At 40.9% G+C, this 21,701-nt stretch overlaps 1 protein-coding gene across 1 annotated transcript in view; it reads right to left on the bottom strand.

The window, feature by feature from the left end:
* Positions 1-99: 99 nt before the first annotated feature.
* Positions 100-21,701, bottom strand: part of TECRL (trans-2,3-enoyl-CoA reductase like) — a 71,357-nt gene continuing 49,755 nt past the window's right edge. The window contains exons 5-12 of the mRNA XM_076337651.1: positions 16,218-16,333; positions 13,449-13,554; positions 11,633-11,705; positions 9,537-9,580; positions 5,751-5,808; positions 4,333-4,418; positions 3,852-3,897; positions 100-2,309 (exon numbers count right to left, since the gene is read on the bottom strand). Coding sequence (XP_076193766.1) covers positions 2,182-2,309; positions 3,852-3,897; positions 4,333-4,418; positions 5,751-5,808; positions 9,537-9,580; positions 11,633-11,705; positions 13,449-13,554; positions 16,218-16,333 — 657 coding nt within the window. The 3' untranslated portion in view covers positions 100-2,181. The remainder of the gene's footprint in view (positions 2,310-3,851; positions 3,898-4,332; positions 4,419-5,750; positions 5,809-9,536; positions 9,581-11,632; positions 11,706-13,448; positions 13,555-16,217; positions 16,334-21,701) is intronic.

Raw genomic sequence — 21,701 nt, 5'->3', positions numbered from 1 at the left:
AAAAATAAACAATAGTCTTGACTCACGCATTTAACACTGGAAAAAAATGGGTTTCAAAAATACTGTTGTTAGGTATAAGTGACTAAAGAGTACAGAAAATAATTTTTCAAAAATAGATCTTTATTAGCAGTCTGGGTTAGAGAACTGGATGTTCACTGTGACTCAGGTTTTCCATTGAGAGGAATAAAAAATTCTAGGTGTTCACAGGTTACAAGTTAAAAAATATGGAAAGTAATTTATTTACATTACCAAGATGAAATTGAGTTACAGTGGCTAATAGGATAGGTGTTGTGAGTTAGACATTAGAAGAGGGATATGAACCCAATTTACTGGGCAAATTAACTTTGTTAGAACACTTGAGCTGGTGCAAAGATAACAGTGCCTTTAGGAGACAAAATGCCTGCCTTGCTTGTGTACTCTGGTGTTTCTCTAATGATTAAAGTTCTTTAGGCAAGCTTTTCCACCAGCCTAAGGGAGCCAAAAGACATTGATAAATGTGCAACAGAAATAGAATGAAAACTGGACTTAATGCCCTAACTGTCCCTATCTTAATACTTGCTGAAGCAGTTCTGGTTTTTTTGCTCTCTGTAACTAAAATTGCTAAAAATTGTGCTTCTGCATGACATGGATGCCACTGATTTGCAAATGGAGCTAAATAGAGTTTTCACGACTTGAATAACAAGCCCAGAGAATCCCTTAAAAAATAATGTCCTGGAAAGCAAAGTAGCAGATAGAGACTGACCAAATTGAAGGGGAGGTGAAGCCTTTCAGCAGTGTCCATCTGAGGCAGTTCAGATAAGGTCTGAAATGCATTTGGCAGGATCCCTTTCCTTTTCAATAACAAGCTGTACTCTGGTTCACCTTGTGCCCAAGGATTTCACAGTGCTTGATACTAGTAAGGTGAATGGTGTTCAGTGCCTGACTGCATCCAGACAAGGGGATCTTAACACATTTGTTAGTCCAGAAAGTCTTCTGCTATTTCCAGAACTGTTCAATGTGAGTGTGGTGGGTTGACCCTGGCTGGATGCCAGGTGGCCACCAAAGCCACTCGATCACTCCCCTTCCTCAGCTGGACAGGGGAGAGAAAATATGACAAAAAGCTCGTGGGTCAAGATAAGGACAGGGAGATCACTCGGCAATTACCGTTACGGGCAAAACAGACTCGACTTGGGGAAAATTAATTTATAACCTGTCAAATCAGAGTAGGGTAATGAGAAATAAAAACTAAATCTTAAAACACCTTCCCCCCACCCCTCCCTTCTTCCCGGGCTCAACTTTACTCCCAAATTCTCTACCTCCTCTCTCCCCAGTGGTGCAGGGGGACAGGGAATGGGGGTTGGGGTCAGTTCATCACACGTTGTTTCTGCTGCTCCTTCCTCCTCAGGGGGAGGACTCCTCACACCTTGCCACGCAAACCCAATCAGTGAGAAAGGGGGGTGGACTTAAATGATGTACCCAAGGTCACGCTGCAAATTAGTAGCAAGATGGGAAGCACCTCACAAACAGTCCCCTCCTGGGGTCATGGGGCTGATCTGCCTACCTGAAAACAAAAGAAAGCCAGGCCTCTCTGCAGTGATCAATTTAAGCCAATTTGTATTGAACAATTTGCTATGAGATTCAATTAAAAAAAAAAGAAAGAAAGAAAAACCTTGTAAAGCTAGACTAAACTATGTTAACAGCATAGCGGTCATTCTTTGATGTGATGCTTTAGAGGAGCTGAGGCAGAACGTGCTGTTCCTGTGCAGTTTAATAAAAATAAGGCTGTGAAACATCTTCTGATGCAAAAATCCAAGACTCTCGTCAACATCTAACACTGAACCTTAAAATCACCAGACCTGAATGCATGCAGATGAGCTGTATTCGTTAATTCTAACAGCATCTGTGCCCATTTACACCAGCTAAATATCTAGCCTAACATTCAATATAAGCAATTTTCTTGTCCCTTCCCAATTAGCTCCATTACAGAAAATCTAATTAAATCATATCTTTTAGCAGGAACCAAGAATTCAAGAGCTACATTTTTTCACTTAATTAAAAGCTCTTCGTCTTGAACTGTTAATTTTCTGAAAAAGATATCCAGTAGTTCTTCCTCTGATCCACTTTGGTTACTGAATGAAATGGCTCATTTACTCTGAGTTAGCTCTTGAACTGTACGCTTAGGCTTCAACTCTTGTTAAGAGCTTAGAAGATGATAGGAATCATAGCTGCTTTTCTCCGCACCTCTGGATAAAATCTCTTCAGGTACAGCTTGTGTTTCTTTTGGGCCCAGAGAGACATCTGGATGACCATCAGGAAAGCAAAAATGCCAACTACCAAGGAAAAGGAGAAAAAAAAAAAAAGGGATCATGTGTCTTCCTTCAGTGTCTGTTTCTGTGAATACAAGAGGGTTTATGGAAAAGTCTGCGGTCTCTTCTGTGGGCAGGGGCAAGTTAACTCTGCCCTTGTTTTCAGCCTTCCAGTTGCTGATACACCATAGCCTGAAGCTCAGCCTCCACATCAGAATTCACACAGACGTTCACATCTATTAGACACACCCTGTATCACCTATGACTTCGCCATAAATCACAAGGCCTCCTTGGGCATGGTGCCGTCTCAACACAGAATTACCCATGGCCTCTCTCGACTTGTTCTGGTTTGCTTTTGGCCTATAACACTTTGTTTTTACCCCTGGCGCCCAACCATAACAGGGAGCTGTGCTGTAACTTCCTGTTGCATGGAGGGAGAGCTCGGCCCTGGGGCAAGCAGGCAGCAGGTGCACGAATAGGTTTAGCTGCCTGCCAGCGAGGTCTCACAAAGCCTAACAACTATAGATGCCCCGGCCCCTGCTGTGGTTGTCAGGAGCCAGTAAGCGGTCTCTCGGGTACCTCTCCCTTCGGGCTGAGTGACACTGAATGGGAAACGCTTTTACAGGTGCTTTTTGCAAATTCATTGTCCTTTCTTCCTTAAAATGAGCTGGTGGATCAGAAACATTCATTTGGCATCTGGTCAAGTTGTGTTTGGGACAGTTACAGCAAGGATGAGTGTGCTGCGTATGTTGCTGCTCCCTGCCCTTGTAAACGCAGACCTACAATGTCCCCAAACTTTCAGGTCACTTCCATACCAGAGCCTAAAGCACAAAAATGTTGTCTCTTTTCAAACAAAATTAAAAGTTTAATTTTTGTATGATGCAGTTTCATCCACCTTTGAAATGCCTTTCTTTTTCATTTGTAAACCATGTGGGGCTACTTTTTGCAAGTAGCTTTTATAGGTTTCTATTTTAGAATGGAAAAATAATTTAAAAGTGAACGTTTTGGAGAGCTCAGTCCCAGGGACCATATTTGTATGGGTATTTAGGTCTCTAAGGATGCAGGAAAGTACTGAGCAACAGTTGCAAATGCTACTAAGCAGGCTGCCTGATATAAGCAAATGGGGAAATGCTACCAGGAACGTGTGTGTCTTTCCTCTTTTGAAATACTAAGTACATCTGTTTTCCTCTCCCTATTAGAAGTATTATTCCAGGTTTACAATGCAAAGAAATTTTCCTATATCAAAAATGGTTGACTGTAAATGAAGAATACTGACTTCTTTTTTTTTCTAAATTTCAAAGTCTGTTTTCACTGTGGAAACAGAAGAAACAACAATATTTCACAAAAAGCAGAGAGCTGGTTTTGATCAAAAGAAGATGTTGCAATAGTGTTCATGCTCTCCGCAGCTTTCTGAGGGTAGCACTTTGAAGGTTTATACAGTCATGTCACAGGGGATTTGATGGCAATATTTCATATGCCATAAATTTTTTGGCAAATTTTAGATTTCCAGAATTCAATTCTGCAAACAACAATTTAAAGGCTATCTTCATTCTGTTTCAAACTTACCCGGCAGGGTTTGTGTCATCACTGTGAAACTAATCCAAGACCCAACCTGTTGCAAAGGAAAAGGCACTGTTAATTGTATACTTTATGTAAAGCAAAAGGGCAAGTTTTCAAAAGTGACCACTTCCCCAAAAGCTCCCCTGGAGGAAGAGTGTGATACTCATACTGGAAACGGGAGAGGAAAAATAGCTATAAAGGGACCTCCCAGTGTGCTGGATGGGGATGAAGAGATGGATGGTAAATCCTTGGATCACTGGGGAGTCTGTAGTGGAGGGGAATATACACAAAAGTCACGATATTGATGTGAGGGAAGAGACGGGTCTGGTGGGGAAACATTTGTGGGAGCAAGGAGACTCTGACATACAGAACGTAATGATTGATGTGCAGAGGGAACTGGGTGGAGGTGTTGCAGATTTTCTGCAGGCAAAGGCTGAAACACGGTAACCACCTACCCTTTGCATATAAGCAGAAGAAAGTCATGTACCTCATACGTATAGTTGGGACAGGATACCAGCAAGAAGAGCCACGTGAAGGGGTTGTAGGTTGGACTTGGAAAACAGGCTTTATTTCCTTTATGAAAGGAAAAAAAAAGAAGGGAAAAAAAAAGAAGGGGGGGAAAAAAAAACCAAACAGGCAAAACCAGTTTCAACACAGGGAGGGGAACTGAGCCTTATCACAACTTGCCTATGTAACAGCCATCCCCTCGGCCAGTGCTCCCAGAGTACAACATGTTAAAAAAGTTTCAGTGAAATCTTTTGAGATGGCAAAAGCTGTATTTATCCCAGTGAGAATGCTGCTTAGCGAACCATGTATCAGTTTTTACAGGAAAGGTCTGGCATGTCCAAAGGATTCAACCTCTCTTTGAGAGAGACAAGTAGTTTAATGCAGACTAGCAGGCAAGCAAGGGCTAAGGGCACTCTTCTGGGATATAAAGGATGCAGCTGTATCTTATTCAGCCTGACTCAGGAATGTGAACCTGTCCCCTCTCACATCCTCATCCTTCATCCCAGGGTAGCACAGGAAAACAACTCCACAGCTAACAGCATGACTCTCTACAGCCACTGATAATGGTCACACAAAATGCCACATATGCAACACTTCATTTTTAAGTTCTGGCAACAATGCTATCCTTAATACTTGTAGGCACTGAGAACGCTGATGAATTATTTGGCTCTTCCTGCTTTTAAACTGAATCAAGCCCCTTGCAACAAACAACATAAGCACCTGCCTAACCACGGCACATCCAAAGCTTTCCAGAATAGAAACTGACTTCACTGTGTGAAGTTGATCATACTGTGGTGAAGTATTTTCTTGAATAGGGTGTTATAGTGCAAAATTATACTATTATTATCTGAAAATATATTTTACTTTCTGCTATATATAGTATAACTGTTATTCTCATGGTACAAAAGACCCTGAAAACCCATGCTTGGAGCAGCGTTTTAAGAGCATACATATACATTGATGCCTGTGTAGGTATTCATGAGTCTATCTTTGTGTATTTGTATATGTGTGTGTGTATCTTTGCATGAGATGCACGTATCTAAAATTTCTGCAATCTAGTTTAAAAGTTTTTGAAACTTATTTAAAATGGAATCCTCTGTTGTCAGTCAACAGGATGCTTTAGAGAACTTCCATGCTTAAATCCATATTTAAATTGCAGTTGTGTATAATTAAGATAAATTTGCTATAAGCGTTGGAACAACAACAGTCTTGCTAATGTTTCCTTGTCACCACATTTATTTTAAAGATGTTATACCGATGGCATGGTACCTACTTCATCTTTCTTAATGCGGTGGATCTACTGTGGATGTAGATACGTGAATTACTGTATACCAGCAGAAGATGGATAGGTTAAGCACACTTCAGTCTTAAACAGACAAACAGGAAGCAAAGACAGACCTGAATGATTTTGGTGAGCTAAAGCTACGTTGATAAAGTGATTTCCAGCTTCACACATCTGCAAGATATTAAAAACATATTTTCAGTTGTATGCCTAAAATGCTGCGGTAACTGTGTTGCAGTGCATAACCAAAATCCCTCCATTACAGCTTATTCTCTGTATCCAGAAAATGTGTGCTCTGAAATGACTCTCCCATGGGAAATACGTTCTGTGATCTTTCTTTGTCAAATGCACAAGTGTCTAGTTAGCACCGTGGGCGCAGCCTGTGTGAAAGCCCATGTTTCAGCTCCGTAGAGCTCAGTGCAGGCAGGCCTTCAGTGTGGTTCCCATGCCCAGCATGTACAAAATGCTTTGGTCTGGGGAGATCAGAGAGGCTCCCTGAGGTCTAAGGAATGTAGCAAGACACTTCTCTGAACTGAACATCATTGTCAGGATTTGGATTTAATCCAGCCTGCAAAGAAGCAGCTGAAAAGTTGACCTCTGGTTTTGTAAAGATGTCGTGAGTTAATGTGCCTACCCTCTTCCTACACATACTTTCAAAGGTGTTCAGCCTAACACCTTTGTTACGCCGGTTACAGAGCACAGTAACCAGTTCTCTAGGTAGGTCACAGAGGAAGGAAAAATAGGGTGAATAAACAGGCAGCGGTTCTCTGAAGGGCAGACTGGACGAAGGGATAGTAGACGGGAATTGATAAATGAAGGGAGCTGGTATTATTCCTGGTTCTGCTACTCTCTGGTTATGCCGTTTCTAGCCCTAACCAACCTCTCAAACTTGATCTTTAATATTTAGATGGTTTAAATCTTTGGAAGAGGTACCGTGTCTCCCCACTTGGTTATACGGCATGTAGCACAAGGTGATTTCAGATTTGCTTGTGGCTTTCAGTCCTTCATCAATTACAACCACTGTAGAATCAAAACCAATTACTACCCATATTTAAAGTGGGAACTGGTAGGAAACCCAGTTTCAATTCCTGAAAAAGAAAGCCTGTCAGTACAGCAATCTAATTTTATGGTTTTCATTTTTCCCCTGCTTTATGAAGAAAACCAAAATGCTATATACATTTCAATCTTGGACTGAATTGAACTTTTTTATTCGTTTCTGGGTTTGAAGACTGATTTCTCATCTCAAATTGAAAAAATGCGGTGTTAAAAAGTTGTGTTTTCTTTCATCATTTGTACTAAATTTTGCAAGGCTGGAAAAAATTAAGAAATTAAAATGAAAAGGAAGAGTGCTAAAACCTAGAAACGTTAAAAGTGTAAAGTCACAAAATTAATACAGAAAAAAAGAAATACAATTGTAATTTTTTAAAGCCAATTGTGAAAGTCATCCATAACAAACTTCAGTTAAAACTAATTGAAAGGAATATGTAACTTCATTTTATATCGAAATGTGCCATTATCTGAAAGAACACTGTAGCTAGCATTGCTGAAGAATTTTCCTCTTTTTGGCAGAGAGATTTCTGTGGGTTTTGTTAGGAAACTTTAAATCGGTTCTATTAGCAAGCTGTTATTCTGCATGGATATGTAGTCATGGGTCAAATCCCACAGCCCTTTTATGTTTTTTAATTACAACTAACTGGCTGTCATCTATCATAAACACCAGATGTAAAACACTAAATAGCCAGAAGAGGAAACTCTATTATGAAATATCATATCAGAAGCTGTAATTTTAGCCATAGCAGTAGAATTAATTTTCATTTACGTACTTCCAATTGTGAGCTAGGAACATGATTGTTTCTGATTACTATTATTTTAAAGAAAAAAGTTTCAAAGTTAAAAGTGTTTTTGTGAAACACTATACATACTGAAATGTGCAATGCCCCTACTATTGTGGAGCAAGAGATAGTCACCCAATATAGTTAACACCTAGTAATTCTATAATCAATTCTAAGTAAAACAAGCAAAGGGCATTTCTGCAGGGATTTTTATTGGCTTACCTTTGACTCTGCAGCTGCATTCTGCTGTAATTAGCTCTTATGTCCCTCTTTAGAAATGTGGCTGCTAATGCTCTATACCAAGAAGTACTGCTAAATGTAAGCTAGTCCTTAGTCAGTGTCTCAGATATAAAATATGGGGCAGTAGGGAACAGCAGAAAAAAGGCTTACCATATTTATGACGATAAAATATTGAAGTCTACATACCGTTCCCCCTCTTTATATTCCACGTGTACCCTATGAGAAAAACATTCCTGCAAAGCTTAGAGTAATTTCTCTAAATGAGAACCTTTCAGAAGGGCCTGCTGACACTCTTCAAATTACTCAGTACTGTTGTTTACAGCAGCTGCAGATGTATACACTTAAATCAGGATATGTAATAAAGACAAGCCTTAAAAGAGGGGGAAAAAAAGAAATCTTCCAAATATTTTGTTCATATGTTTTAGAAACATGTGAAAACAGCTTCAAATTATTTTATTTTGTATGTTGCTGTTTTAAATTCATTGTCTGGGAACCTGCCAGATCAAGGTCTGAAAGGGAAAGGTTTTGAATTTCCATGGGTAGGAAGTTCTCAAAAGAGCTGCAAAAATTCAGACCACAGACCAGGTGCTGATGCAGATCTGAAGGGGATGGCCATACTTTATAGCAAATACCCCCGACAGGACTCATCTCTTTGCTTGATGGCAGCATTTTCCATAAAAGCTATAGCAGGGCGTGTTACATCGAGGAGAGGAAGGATGTTTCATTAGAAAAGGAGGCTTCTTCTTTGTGGAGATTTTGACGAGGACTAGTTTTACTGGTAGCACTGAATATTCAGGCAAGCGGTTTGCTTGGTTTCAGGTAACCCCTGAGCTTGAGAAGAGTGCAGACAGTAAGGCTCTGGGCACACCACTGCCTACCGCTGCCACAACCTCCTGCCTCCACAGTGCAGGATTATTGCTTTCGGCTGTAAGACCCTCACTGAGTGCGTGAACTTCTTCATATGAGCATTTTGCTTGCCTTTGCTATGCCTTGTTAGGGCAGGAAAAGCTGAGAATTGCATGGCCAACCCCCAGAGGCAAACACTGCCAAAACTGTGATCTTTAAGGGTCCCAATTTACGAAAGCATTTAAATATTGATAAGGAGTTGTTTGAATGCTTTTCTGAATAGTGTTTGCCTGAAGGAGCCTAGACACGTTACTGTCCTGTCTTCCTGTTATATTTCTGGAAACTGGTCTGTATCTGATTTTCAAAGAGGCTGACTGTTTTGGCTACTGACCCATGCTTGCTTGGGAAAGTCAACACTCAGCATTTCTAAATGCAATGCCCACGGAGGATGGAAGAGAATTTCCATGTGAGAATTTCTTACTGAGCCTCTGTCTCACTATATGGTTATGTTCATTCAAACATCAGGTTCAGTAGACTCAGCCATCCTTCATCACCTGCTCTTTCCCTTGGTTTAACCCACTTTGGCAGGGATTGTTTATTGTTTTTAATAGCTGTTGAGGTTAAGTTATTCAGGGTACACAGTACCGTTGCAAAGTCTGCTTAGGATTTAATTCTTCAGTGTTTTAAAAATGGCAAGTTCCAATCTGTCTAAATATTAGTGTTTTTACATAATTATGAGTAGTAATAATGCTGACAGTGTTCTCATGACTCTCAGATACAGAACTTCACATTAAGGTGTATATAGTACTAGGAGACTTCCTGGCCTGGAAACCTTAATAGATTATCACTAAATCCAGTCAAACGACACAGGGCTGTGGGCGTGGACATATATATACACAAATGCATAGCAGCATTACTGCATTTTGCTAAATCGTGAGTTACTCCTATTCCACAATCATTAATAAAACTTTAATTTTTACGTACCAGAAAAGCAAGGGCAGCAAAAGAAACTTGTCTGTGGCCAAATGCTAGAAAATAGAATGAAATTATAAATTTCATTTTACAGTATGCACATGGTTTGCTATGGGTGAAATTAATCTAGTGCTGAGGAGCAGAAATACTTCTTTCCTGACAGGCTCTGCAGAAAGAATGGATATTATCACACACAATATGAAGACAATGCAAATAGTAACAGCACTCTAAAAATGCAAGTCTCTTCACCACTGATCTCAAGGCAGTTTTCACCTAACTTTTTCTAGTATTTGTCAGCTTCATATATCCAAGTGCTTTGTCAAAGCAGCTTGTGGTGTTAAATTCCTTGGAAAGGCAAGGGGAGGGATGAAGTGAAGGTCAGTGGCAGAACCAGGCCAGGAATCACAACCTTACCCATAGGCCCTTCTATCTCCATGAGCAGAGAACCCAAGACACAACCTATCCTTTACTTTTTTTTTTTCCCCACAGTAGTGAAGCTTTACTATATAGCCTCTATCTGCTTCACAGTCTCACCATGCAAGAAATATATTTAGCCTTTGCAATTTTTACCTGCCCTTTGCCTGCCCTCTCCTTTTTGCTATTGTGCTGTATCATGTTCATCTCCAAAGGTTTACAGTTCTTAAGTAAACCTTGGTCATAGCTGAGGGACACAAACCACGTGTATGTACCTCACTTCCTTGACCAAGTCTCATCGAACCTTTACTTTTGAGAACCCTTTTTCTCTGGCTGGCACACAACTCCTCTGTGGTGCTATGGCCATGTGCTAAAACTCCTTCTCAAAACAACCAGCACATGTCAACATGTGAGTATGTAGCTGCTAAGCAGGTGTTCTTCACGGGCCCTTTGTCAGCCTGGTTTAATTTACCAGTCCTGCATAGCATTCTGCAATTACCTGCTTGCCTTTCTTTAACTGTCCCCAAACCAGCCATCTCTGGATATGGCTGTGGAGGTCACCTGCTCCTGCATCCAAAAAAAACCATCAATGTTTTACTGATCCAGCTAACTATGCCAGAGGGCTGGTGATCTCCAGCATTAGACCCATGTACCTATATTTTTCATTTTAAGGCAGTGGCAAGCAATTAAAAGTGCTTCTTCTGAATGCTTTCTCTGTTGGAAAGCTGTGTCTTGAACAAATAGTTTCCTCTATAAAGTAGCTGCACCTACTGATCTGATGGCCCAGACTGCTAAAAACTGTGTCTAGGGAGGTTTCAACGTTGTTTGCAGCATTACTGTTAAAGCCACACCAAATTCAACTGTCTTTCAATGAATAACATCATTTTGAAACAGAACTTTTGTGTTATTTTGAAAGGAAAGCAAGTGCCATGTAGGAGAATTTTTTGATTGAAAAAAATTAGTAATTTAACTGAGTGTAAATAAAAATGGCAAAGCAAACCCTTTGTTCCCAAAGCTCATAGATAAGTGTAAGATGCAGAGGAAAAGAAAGACTAAGGTGTAGCAAGGAAAGTAAAATAGCAGGAAACAAAACGTTATGACAATTATGCTCAAAAGAAGCAAAAGTTCAAAGAGCAAACAAGAAGAAAAAAATCATGAAGAAACAGCAGTGCAACAATAAAATATAATGAGAGGGAACAAAATGATGATTGAAATCTGGAAGCAAAAAACATAGGATTTTTTTCATTTTTATCAGCAGTATCTGATTGACTTTTACTGATTTCTCACAAAAAGAAAAAATTCTTAATTTTCATGAATAGGATATATCTTTAGCAAATAAATATCTCCCCCAAGGAAATGCAGCCAGCTCTAGTTCTCTCCTGCATTCTTAACACAAATATTGCAAAGATGAGCAAAATATGTCGTTCTTTGTGTTTTCTCCACTTGGCAAATATTTCCAGTTCATAAAACTGGACAGCGATTGACCATTGCTGAACAGGAACGTACATTCAGTGGCACAGCAGGAGTGCCTCCTGCACAACAATCTTCCTTCTGACAGGGAGTAAAGGCTAATCTCTGGCTAGATTAGTCATATGATCTCATGTGGGGGCCACCTGTTGATTTTGGAGGACTTAAGGTTGCATACCAAAAACTTTTTAAAACCAAGGTCAGTTTTGTGTTCTACTTATACATACATGGTGGCGTATATCGTGGATGGTTGATGTAGTATGCAATCCAGGAAGTGAATCCCCAGTGAAAGGCACAGCCCTGGAATGGACAAAAGATACTTTTTTGTTGTTGTTAGAAAAGGCGATAAGCAAGTACAAACCATAACTTCATAAATATAAATTCTGGTAAGTGCAAAACCCTGATGACCATTGAAAGACTTTGCAGTGGTTTCTTGAGTCACAGAATATAGATCTTTTTAAGATGCTATGAAGCCACTAAAAAAAAATAAAAGGATGCACAGTGTAGATTTTTTGGATTGTGTTGAATGTGGTTTATGCCTGTTGTAGGAACTGATGTTTGGTTTTTTCCTTATTTGATTCTACTGCTGAAGGGCACATTTCTCTGAGTTGTCCTATTAAAAGTCTAGGGCTGGTTAAAACAGCTGAGCTGTTACTGTACCTTTAAACTCAGCATTTCCAAGCAAGATAGAGCTAGCCAGAGTGCTAAACCAGCCGAGACAATAAAGAGTAAAACTGAATAGTCCTGGTTTAACCCTGGCAAAAAAAAAGGCACACAGCTCCTATAAAGATATTTGAGCTACACATTGCATCAACTCCCATGGATTCAGCCCCACTTCATCCTCTTGTTAAAAAGCAGCACCCCAGCTGCCTTTGCTTGGTGACTGAAGCCATGGGCTTGGGCAAGCCCAAGCAGAGATAATGTGGTCATGTTCTTGCCCTGTGTAGGGGTCACTGCTCCCATCCTTTGTACAAGGAAAAAATAAAACCCACCAGCCAAACAACTGAAACCACCCTGGAAACTGGATAAAGCCTTTCTACATGTCTAAGTTAAGGGTCCAATGCTCAGTACCTTCTCAGGAAGAGCAGTGTGCAGGGACTGGCTCCCATAAGTAGGGCTGCAAGTCAGGCTTTCTCTTTTTAATCTTTTTATGCAATGCCACTGTGGTACATGTACCACAGACATGAGCGGACAACAGTAACTGTGAGTCCTTAACTCCCACGTGCATGAATCACTTTGGAAATGGCACTCTGGTTCCAAAGCCATTTAGCTTATATTCCTCCTTTTTTTTTTAAACACTGTGTATGGTAAAACAACATCTCTAGCTGTGCATCTCACTGCCTTCTTTCTGACTGGAATTGAGTCAAGCCCCCTATCATGGCCAAACATTTATCTCCTTCACTAAAATCTTAAATGTGTTGCAAAACTTTTAAAGGGAGGGTCTTTACATCACACTGAATGGGATGGAGGGTTGGGTGATACAAAATGACCAAGATTGAGTATGTGAAATAAAAGAGCCTATGAGTAATGACACACAGTTGAAATTTGGGAGGCTTTGGGAGGCAGAAGACGTTAGGCCAGCTCAGTATCTTCCTTCCTGAGACCTCCACCTATAGAAGGAGAATATATTTTGTTTTCTACTTGTAATTTGATTTTAGCTTCCTCATGCAAAGCCTGTCTCTTGCTTTCTATTTATATTGCACTGAGGAAGTGGAGTGTGATTTCTGTCAGCATTGCTAAATGTTGCAGCAGCATACCTCATAATAAAGTAACATTCAGTCTGCAAAATATCCTGGACATGACAATCGGCCCCTTGGGTGGATGAGTCAAACTGGACATTGACATGCAGGAGCTAAAGTGGACGTTGATTTCAGCTCATGTCCTTGGGGACATGGCCCTGAAATTCTTCCTATATTTGTATTTTGACTACTCATAATTCCTGGAACTAGAAAATAAATTATTTTTTATTTTCCTATCTTCTTCTAAGGACTGCTTTGATATGAGGATATTCTCTCTTACACAATATGATAAACATATTGTCACCTTTATCATATTTTTCAGAGGAGTGTGCCCTCCCGAAAACTTGTGAACAAATAATGTCTCCAGAAGATGTCTGATGTAGTGTAAACAATGGCAGAAGCAGGCCAAGCTGGAAAAAAAAAAAAAAAAGAAATTAAGGTAAGTGAAAGATTGCTTTTTATTACTTCACAGTTTAATGTCACAAAAGGAATAAGGACTGAGTCACAGAGTCACACTGAAATCATGGGATTTAAGATATTGTCTTAATTGAAGCATCTGGAACCAAAGATTAATGGAATAATTTTCAGTATTATACAAAGTTGCTTTCATTTTGCAGGGAAGCAACTTATTTTTACTAGCCTCAAATCAAAAAGAGCTCCTCGAGCTCTGAATGTGATACATAGCCCTGACAAGACATTAAAACAGGACAGCTGTGTATACAAGCAGGCGTCTGCCGTGCTTTTCCAAAAGACGTCTCCCACATTTTAAGGCCACCTTAACGCTCCTGTAGGATGTGTCTGACATTTAAAAACATTCTGAATATCTTCTGAATGGTTTCCTTGTCCTTTGCCAACTCAAGTAGCTGCATGGAGGTAGTTTGTATTTCATTTCCTTGTGGACACAAAATGAGATTTTTTTGCAAAGTTAATTCATATTGATAGCTTTTTTGTTGCCTGTTACAAAGAAATGAGGTAATTGTTGTAGAAATTATTATACTGATTCTCTTTTGAGGAAGATTATGAAACAATAACAGGCGTTGCTGATTTGCTTCTGAGAATGAGTTGCAGCTCATAGAGATTGAGTTTTAGAAACAAATGTCAAGAGTGATTCCTGGTGGCATTTTATCTTAGTTACATTTACCATACTACCAGAGTCCGTCTCACTGCAAACGAATTATAAGACATAAATGAAAAGTGGTTTTCAGCATGTGAAATCTCAAATACTTTTATTATGCATCTTCTATGGTAGCCAGAGTCAAAGATTAAACAATTTCAAAGTAATTAAACCAGAGAGAGTTGAGCTAAGAAAATTTCAAACAATTAATGACTTATCCAAAGTCTGGAGCAAACTTCCAGCTTTGCTGGAAATTTTAAAATTAATTTGGCTTAGGATGGGGACCTCAGAGGAATCCGTTAAGGAGTGGTCACTGGAGGATTCTGCATATCCCTTGCCCGCTTAAAAGAAGGTAAAAGTATTGCTGACTGTCCTGTGCTACCAGAAAGTCTCTCCTCTTAAGTGTATGAGCGAGAGAAGGAAGGAAAGCGTCTTGCAGCTGTGGATTTGAATTCAACTGTTCTGTGTTCTCATTCCCAGCTCCACTAACTCCCTAACTCCACTAACATTAAGTCTCTCCAAGTCTCTGTTCCTCCATCTGTAAATGGTATTATTACTCACTGTGTTTCTCTGCTGTATACCAGCTCCCTTGATTCTGCAGTCATAATGTGGAAAAAGTGCTGTGGGAAAGCTGTACAGTTCCTCGAGGCTCCTAGTTCCCTGTGTGCCCTCTCACTTCCAGTGCTCCAGCTTACGCAGCCAACAGGCTTTCCTTGATCATGTTCCACCCCTCTGCCAGGCACTAATCCCCCAGAATGGGGACAATCACACTGAAGAGAAGGAAGTTCCTTAAGTGTGAAAGTTCCCAGCCTGCCTGGTGCATTAACCACCATCCTGTGGAGGGATACAGTTGGTGGTGGCAGTGCCTTGAGCCTCCCAGGCAGTTATCATGTGTAGCTGCTTGCCACTTTCTTGTCTGTAACTGTTCTTAATCCCTCCCATTGATCAGGTCTGCTTTGTTTCTTCCAGAGTCATTCAAAAGTCTTGGGAATGGCAGGGGCTGTCAAAGGTCATAAAAAGCTATCTTGGTTGGCTGTCCTCTCTTCATTGCTTTTTGGCACGCTCTTGAGTTCTAGCAGACTAAGCAGGTTGCGTTTCCTTGAGGTCAGCTCCTACTGTATTATATCAGAGCTGTTTAATTTTCCTTGTTAGCATTACTGTTCCAGTGATGGAGAGAAGCAAAGCTATCTGGTTTATGCTTATGTATGAGCTCCTCTGATTTGTTTTTGTACAGCTAGATACAACCTGTGCTCTTCATTGTTCTATAACAGCAGCTGAGCTCTTATTTTTGTTTGTCACTTAAGTGTTTTATTTCTTAAAAGTCTTTCAGAACTCAAATATGTTGCGTATGACCCTGGAGAACAATTACAGTTTGAAGAGGTTAGTTTCAAAAATCAGGTTACCAGTTCTGAATTCCTATGGTGCTTCTTTTGAGTTTCTCAGTTGTTCTTGACCTGGCTCATGACATGCAGACCTCTTGAAATTCCTGCTTGTTGTGCCTAGGTGAGAGCTGGCATGGGGGTAGTTATCTTCTGTGCTGGATGCTGATGCTACTCATCTTATGAGTGGGAATGCACTGTAAAGAGACTGGGAGTGGGACACCTGAAGTCTTGTCCTCTCTTCTCTGTCAAGTGTGACTTTGGGTTACTACCCACTGTGTTTATTATTTCACCTTCTGTTCAGGCTGTGTGTCTGGAGTGCAAACTATTTGGGGAAAATACATCTCCCATTGTGACCAGGTGCAGTGACCATTGCAACTGGGATCCCATTTTTGGTCAGGCTTATGAGTGCTGCTAAAATGCCAAACTGCTATTGATAAGAACAAGCTGAAACTCCCACTGGCTCTGAGACCAAGCATGCAGCCTCACACCCCCTGTACCTCCTCAGCCCTGGAAATGCAGTCTCCATCCCTCTGGCTCCCTGTCCTCCAGGAAAATAGTTCACGCAAGTGTCACTTACTGAACCACTGGGTGGCGGAAGTTCTTCGTACTTTCCGCTTGATCATAAATAGTTGAGAGACGAATGTAAAAGAGCAGATATATTAGAAGAGGACCGGTGTATTCTGCTAGAAAAAACTAGAAATGAAAAAGAAAATAGCTGTATCAGAGTAGGAAATTGTACCAAGGCATGGGAAAAAGAATACCCCTATCCACAACACCTATTCATCCTTCAAATGTCATTTTGGCTTCATTTTGAGGACTTAAATGACACATAGGGTTTTTTCTGCTGTCTCTTTAGCAAAGGAGTAGAACCCATCTAGCAAATGAGAGAGAGGTTTCTGTGCAGAACACTAACCCAGTCAGGAAAGCTTCATGGAAGGTGGTCAAAATCACAGTCATCTCCTCTTTATACTTTTGGCTGTGCCATCAGATGCCTATTTGGAATCTAAATAACACTGAAAATTGAGGCCCAAAAGCTGAAGGCAGCTTGCTTTCTGCCAGTGTTTTTTGCAATTAAATGATACATCAGTTAAAAGCCAACCAAGCATGTCAGAAACAAACATAGCTTTGACTCCTGGTTGCTAGCAGAGTCATCTGGAGGGGAGGGATCATTGCTTGAAATTTGGTGGTGGGTGGAAGAGCAGGACCTGCCTGCCTGGTGTATGGCACTTTGAGCCTTTGTTCAGTGACCGAGTGGGACTCCTCCCTGTGCAGGCATCAGCAGAAGTAGCCTGCAGTGGGCAGACTGGACAAGTAAGTTACCCTGTAAAACAGAAAGAAGTAATTCCATCTCCCCACTGCCACCCCCGCTAGCCACAGAGAGCCGAGAGGAGATAAGGGGACAGGGAGAGAAGGCGGAGTTATAGCGCTGCCATGAGCCACCCTCAGTTTTACGTTCTGGCTTTGGTTTGGTACAGCCTGCATTGCCTTTTGTCAGGGCACGCTTGTAAGCTACAAACAGCTGGAGGAAGTAAAATGTGGTTAGAGTGATGTGAGGTCTGGATTTGATCATCTGTCCCCACTGGAATGAATCTCAGAATAAAATGGAAATGGTGTAGTCCTACATGTTTACAAAGACCAGCAACTGGCAAATCATAATTCAAATGCATAGTATTGCTTAAGGGATAACAATTCATAACTAATGGGCCATTTGGCTTTAAGGTGGCTGTTTGCACAGCTATAGAATTGTAATGGATAAATACCTGTGGCTTAAGGAAGCAACACTGAATTTAGACTACCTTTCTCAAAAGCAGTATTTGGCAGGAAGTCCGACCACTAGTGGGCTGTTCATCTAATCACTCTTCAGAAGGGCTTTGAAACAGAAAGGTTTTCCTGCAGAAATATTCTGCAATTAGGTTTCCTTCATTTGGGACCCGCAGTACCATTTCTTTTCCTCTATTACAGGGGGAAACGTTTTGAAATTTCAGCCTTTTATAGCAGGACTGTCTCCAAAAGTAACAGACTTAAGTGTTCTCTACCAGGGAAATGTCAAATTCTCTTTTGTTCCACGTGACACCATGATTTCTGTGCTCCATTTAGACTCTGCATGATCCCAAGAGCGGGTGTGTGTGTATGTGTGTGTGTATGAAAACATTTAATCAAGGATTGCCTAAGAGCCCAAGTTATTGTGGAACACACCACAGCCAACGGCTTATTAGGTTTTGCCTTAATAGCAGTTGTATGGGTCTATTCCTAACTGTGAGCCCACTGTGTTAGGCACTCTGCAAACACTGTAAGAGACGGCCTCCACTATTAAAACCTGATACACTAAATATAGACAATGGTGGTATAGGAGGCAGAGGTGCAGATAATATGGTCTGGGTAGGTCAGTGTAAGAGCTTGGAATGAACTGCTTTCTTCAGTGTAGCTTTTCCTCTCAGCCATGAGTTGTACCACAAAATACATCTGTAACTGCCAGCTTTTATCATGTTTGGCATGAGCATATTACAAAGCTGCCAGGAAAAGTTTGGCAGGACGTAGCACCAAGTTGTGGTTACTTGTCACTGCACCAAGTGTTTCCCCCTTTACCCCCTGGCTAATTTCAGATGCTGAAAGGAGAAGGAAAGCTTCAGGATTTAGTAAAAAAATCCAGTCTCTATTTAACAGCCAAAGCTACCAGCCACGCATACCTGAATCCCTGTGACTGGGTGAGGTGTCTTTGATGTAAGAGGGGGGATGCAGAGCCTTCCATCAGAGCAATTCAGAGAAGCAGCTGAGCACCAACAAGCAGCTCTTGAGTTGGGGTTTGTGGAGGTGAGCAGCATCAGCATGCTCAGGGTGTTTTACAGGCCAGGGACAAGGTCCCGTCTTACCTGTGTGTCAGTCACATCCAACACAAAGCAATAATCGCCCATGCGGAGGCAGGCAGTCCAGGGTCAGCTGTGAGATTTGCAATCACAGTAGGTATTGTCTGGCAGGCAGGACTGTATTTGCCTTTGTCATAACTGCATCACACTGCTGGAACATAGTTAAGATTGGTAGCATTCTGTTTTAGAGGATGAGGTTCAGTTTGCTCTAGTGTTTTTTGGGTTTTTTTTACATTTTGGGTGAGTTTCAGTCTGTTTCCCTCTGTTGCATCTCCCATGCTGCAAACTCTGCTCTCCTTCTCTGGCCCACTGATTTTAAATTCATCAGAAATGAAAAGTGAGTTCCATAAAGGCAGGCAGAGAAACTCTGCTAAAAATCCCATGAGTTCAAGCAGGTGGAAGGGAAAGTAGTCTTCAATTAACACAAAATTACAATAGGTTCTAACCATTGGCAAGCAAAGGCAAGCATCATTCTTTTGCTATTGATTCTCAATGAATATATACAATTAAGCGTACCTAGTATCTTCATGCTCATCCTATAGTTGATTAATTGGTGGGCTTGGGGAGTTATTAGTTGTGTTAAGGATCAGTTCAACTTATCATTTTTACAGATGCTCAAAAAACCTACAAAATTACTAAGATACTAGTTCCTGCTGACATATCCTGCAAAAATAATAATCAAATTTTAAACAAAACCCTGACAATAATAACATCGTATCTTGTAGTTTCTAGACAAGAGAAATACTATTTTGTAAAAACCAAAAAGAGTGATCATTTAAAACACAGAGCTTTTTTCTTCTGCAGAAATGTAAAAAACATCCAATATTTAGAAGAAAATTACTTTTTCTTTACGATCTTGTGGGCCTGCCTAGATTATTTTGATGTATTTGGTGCAGCCAAATATGGCAGTCCATAATAAACACAAAGATCTTTTCCTGGAGAAGCATTACATCTCTATTACAATGTGCATAGCTCAACAGAATTTAACTGTTGAGCTCATCATTAACTCCCTGAAGAAAGAAAACTGGAGATTGCCCCTTTTTTCCACATCTGTACACTCTATTTCATATCTTGAACAGTGTCCAGTTCGCTTACCTTCCTTCTTTCCTCCACAGTGTCTGGCATTATATACTCTATATACCTCCTACTCTCAGTGGCACAGAGAAAGTGCTGTTCTTGAATCAAACCCCTCCCAGGCATGAGCTCCATACAGGGTGCTAAACTCAAGCTTCTTTAACTGTCTCAATTATCAGGTCCTTGGGGATACCTAAACTGGAAACATCTACTACATAAACAACAAAACAGAGATCTGAAATATGTCAAAAGGGAGCTAATGTAGGAGTCTCCATCATTCAAGAGATGATGACACAAATGGGAAAACAATACAGGATAGCTAATTCGCAAGGCATTTCATCTTGCATGAGCCAGATTGTACCTGTTTCTTTTATCTCTGTTCAGACGATCATGCCAGAGTAACACCTTGCTGAACTGAGTAACAACCAGGTCAGGAATTATAATCCCAGACCTTATGAAGCAGAGGGTATATTTAGGGAGATATGAATACAGCAGCCGTGAACGGAGCTCTTTAAAGTTATTTGAGGGAATGTGAGGTGAATTTTCTGGCTGGTCAGGGCAGCTGGCATAGTGCCTGACACCATCCCAACAGGTCTACTACAGGGAATGGAAAGGATTTTGATGTCAGTTAATAGTACCATGTGTAGTGGTTGGGAAAAGGCAGAAAAGGACAAAAGGAAGCTATAAACAGAGGGGGTGGAGTGAAGGAAGTCTGAAAAAAGTCCAACAGAATCATAAATGAACAGCCCACGGATTAGCAATCTTCACATGAGGGCATCAGCTAATTCCTCTCTGTAATGTTTACGACATGCCCTTTCTGTAATACCACACAACACACCCTATCTTGTATCATGTTGCCTTTTGGCATAGTCTCACATTATCTCATTTATGACAAGCTGCAGAGCAGAGCTGAGGAAAGGCCACACAGCCTTTTCCATACTGATCCCTTCCCGCAGCTTTTTCCATGCCATGTAGGGGCAGTTTCCCAGTTCATCGGTGCTGGTCGTGATGTTTTCTCTTCCACTGCCAACGGGATGTCTGGGTTCAAGCAGGGGAAGCGGAGGGCGTGGTATGAGGATAATACCTGCCGCCAGGACAATGACTTTGGGTCATTGCCTGAAGCACTCGGCACAGCAAGAGCTACAAAATAGCTCAAGCGTGTCCTGGGTAACTTTGATGGAAAAGCAGCTGCAGTATATAAATTATCTAATGGACAGAGCTTAGTTTCTCTGATAAATGTGAGACAAAGGCATTAGTTGCAGGTCTGAGCCAGGGTCAGACTGAGACAGTACGTACCGCATAAAGAGGAGGATCTACTGATATCAGACAGACCATTGCTATGTGTGAGTGTACAGAGAGCATCTGGGATTTCTGAGAAACCCAAGAGAAACGGGCAGTTGAACCCCCCCAAGTCCCAAAATCACATTAAACTTAGCATCTAACTACCTTAGACTCCTTTTACAATGCCAGCCCTAAGTACTCTTGAGCTAATGATCATTAAGAAACATTATTAATTTCTGGACTAATTTCTACTTCATATGCTTTGCTACCTCATTAAAGGCCGTATAGTTACCTGGGGATGATAATGGCATAATTTTAGCAGCATCTCTAAATCTTCCCCTTTTTAAAATTTTTGTATTTTCATGTTTGCAAAAGTCAGGTAGTACATTTCTTAAGGGCTGCTTGAATATTCAATTATTTTTGTTCCAATTCTCATGGAACTGGCTAATCCATTCTACAAAATTTAAATAGTGCACGCAGGGGCACCTGAAACTTCCCTTGTCTGGGCAGATTTTGCAGTGGCTCGGTGTCTAAGAGTATTTCAGGCTGCAGCTCAATATTTACTGCAAATATCAGAGATAGGGATGGATTTGCTGTAGGATTTTATAGGCAAATTGCAGCTGACTCAGGCCAGCTTCAGGAGCTGGGGAGTGAACAGTGATGGATGCTGTTTCTCCCTGAGCCAGGCCTGTGCTCCCTCTGTGGAAAAAGGGAGGTGAAATCCCAGCTTCCTCCTGTCTCTTCTCCTAAGACTGAACTGTCTGAAACCACTGCTTTGGCATCAGACCACTTCATACTCTGGTCAAGATTCTTCCCTGAGAGCAAAAGCCATTGCAAGTTTC

This window comes from Aptenodytes patagonicus, chromosome 4 (assembly GCF_965638725.1).
Source record: "Aptenodytes patagonicus chromosome 4, bAptPat1.pri.cur, whole genome shotgun sequence".
NCBI lineage: Eukaryota > Metazoa > Chordata > Aves > Sphenisciformes > Spheniscidae > Aptenodytes > Aptenodytes patagonicus.
The sequence above is the reverse complement of the archived record's forward strand: the minus strand, read 5'-3'. Positions and strand labels throughout refer to the sequence as shown.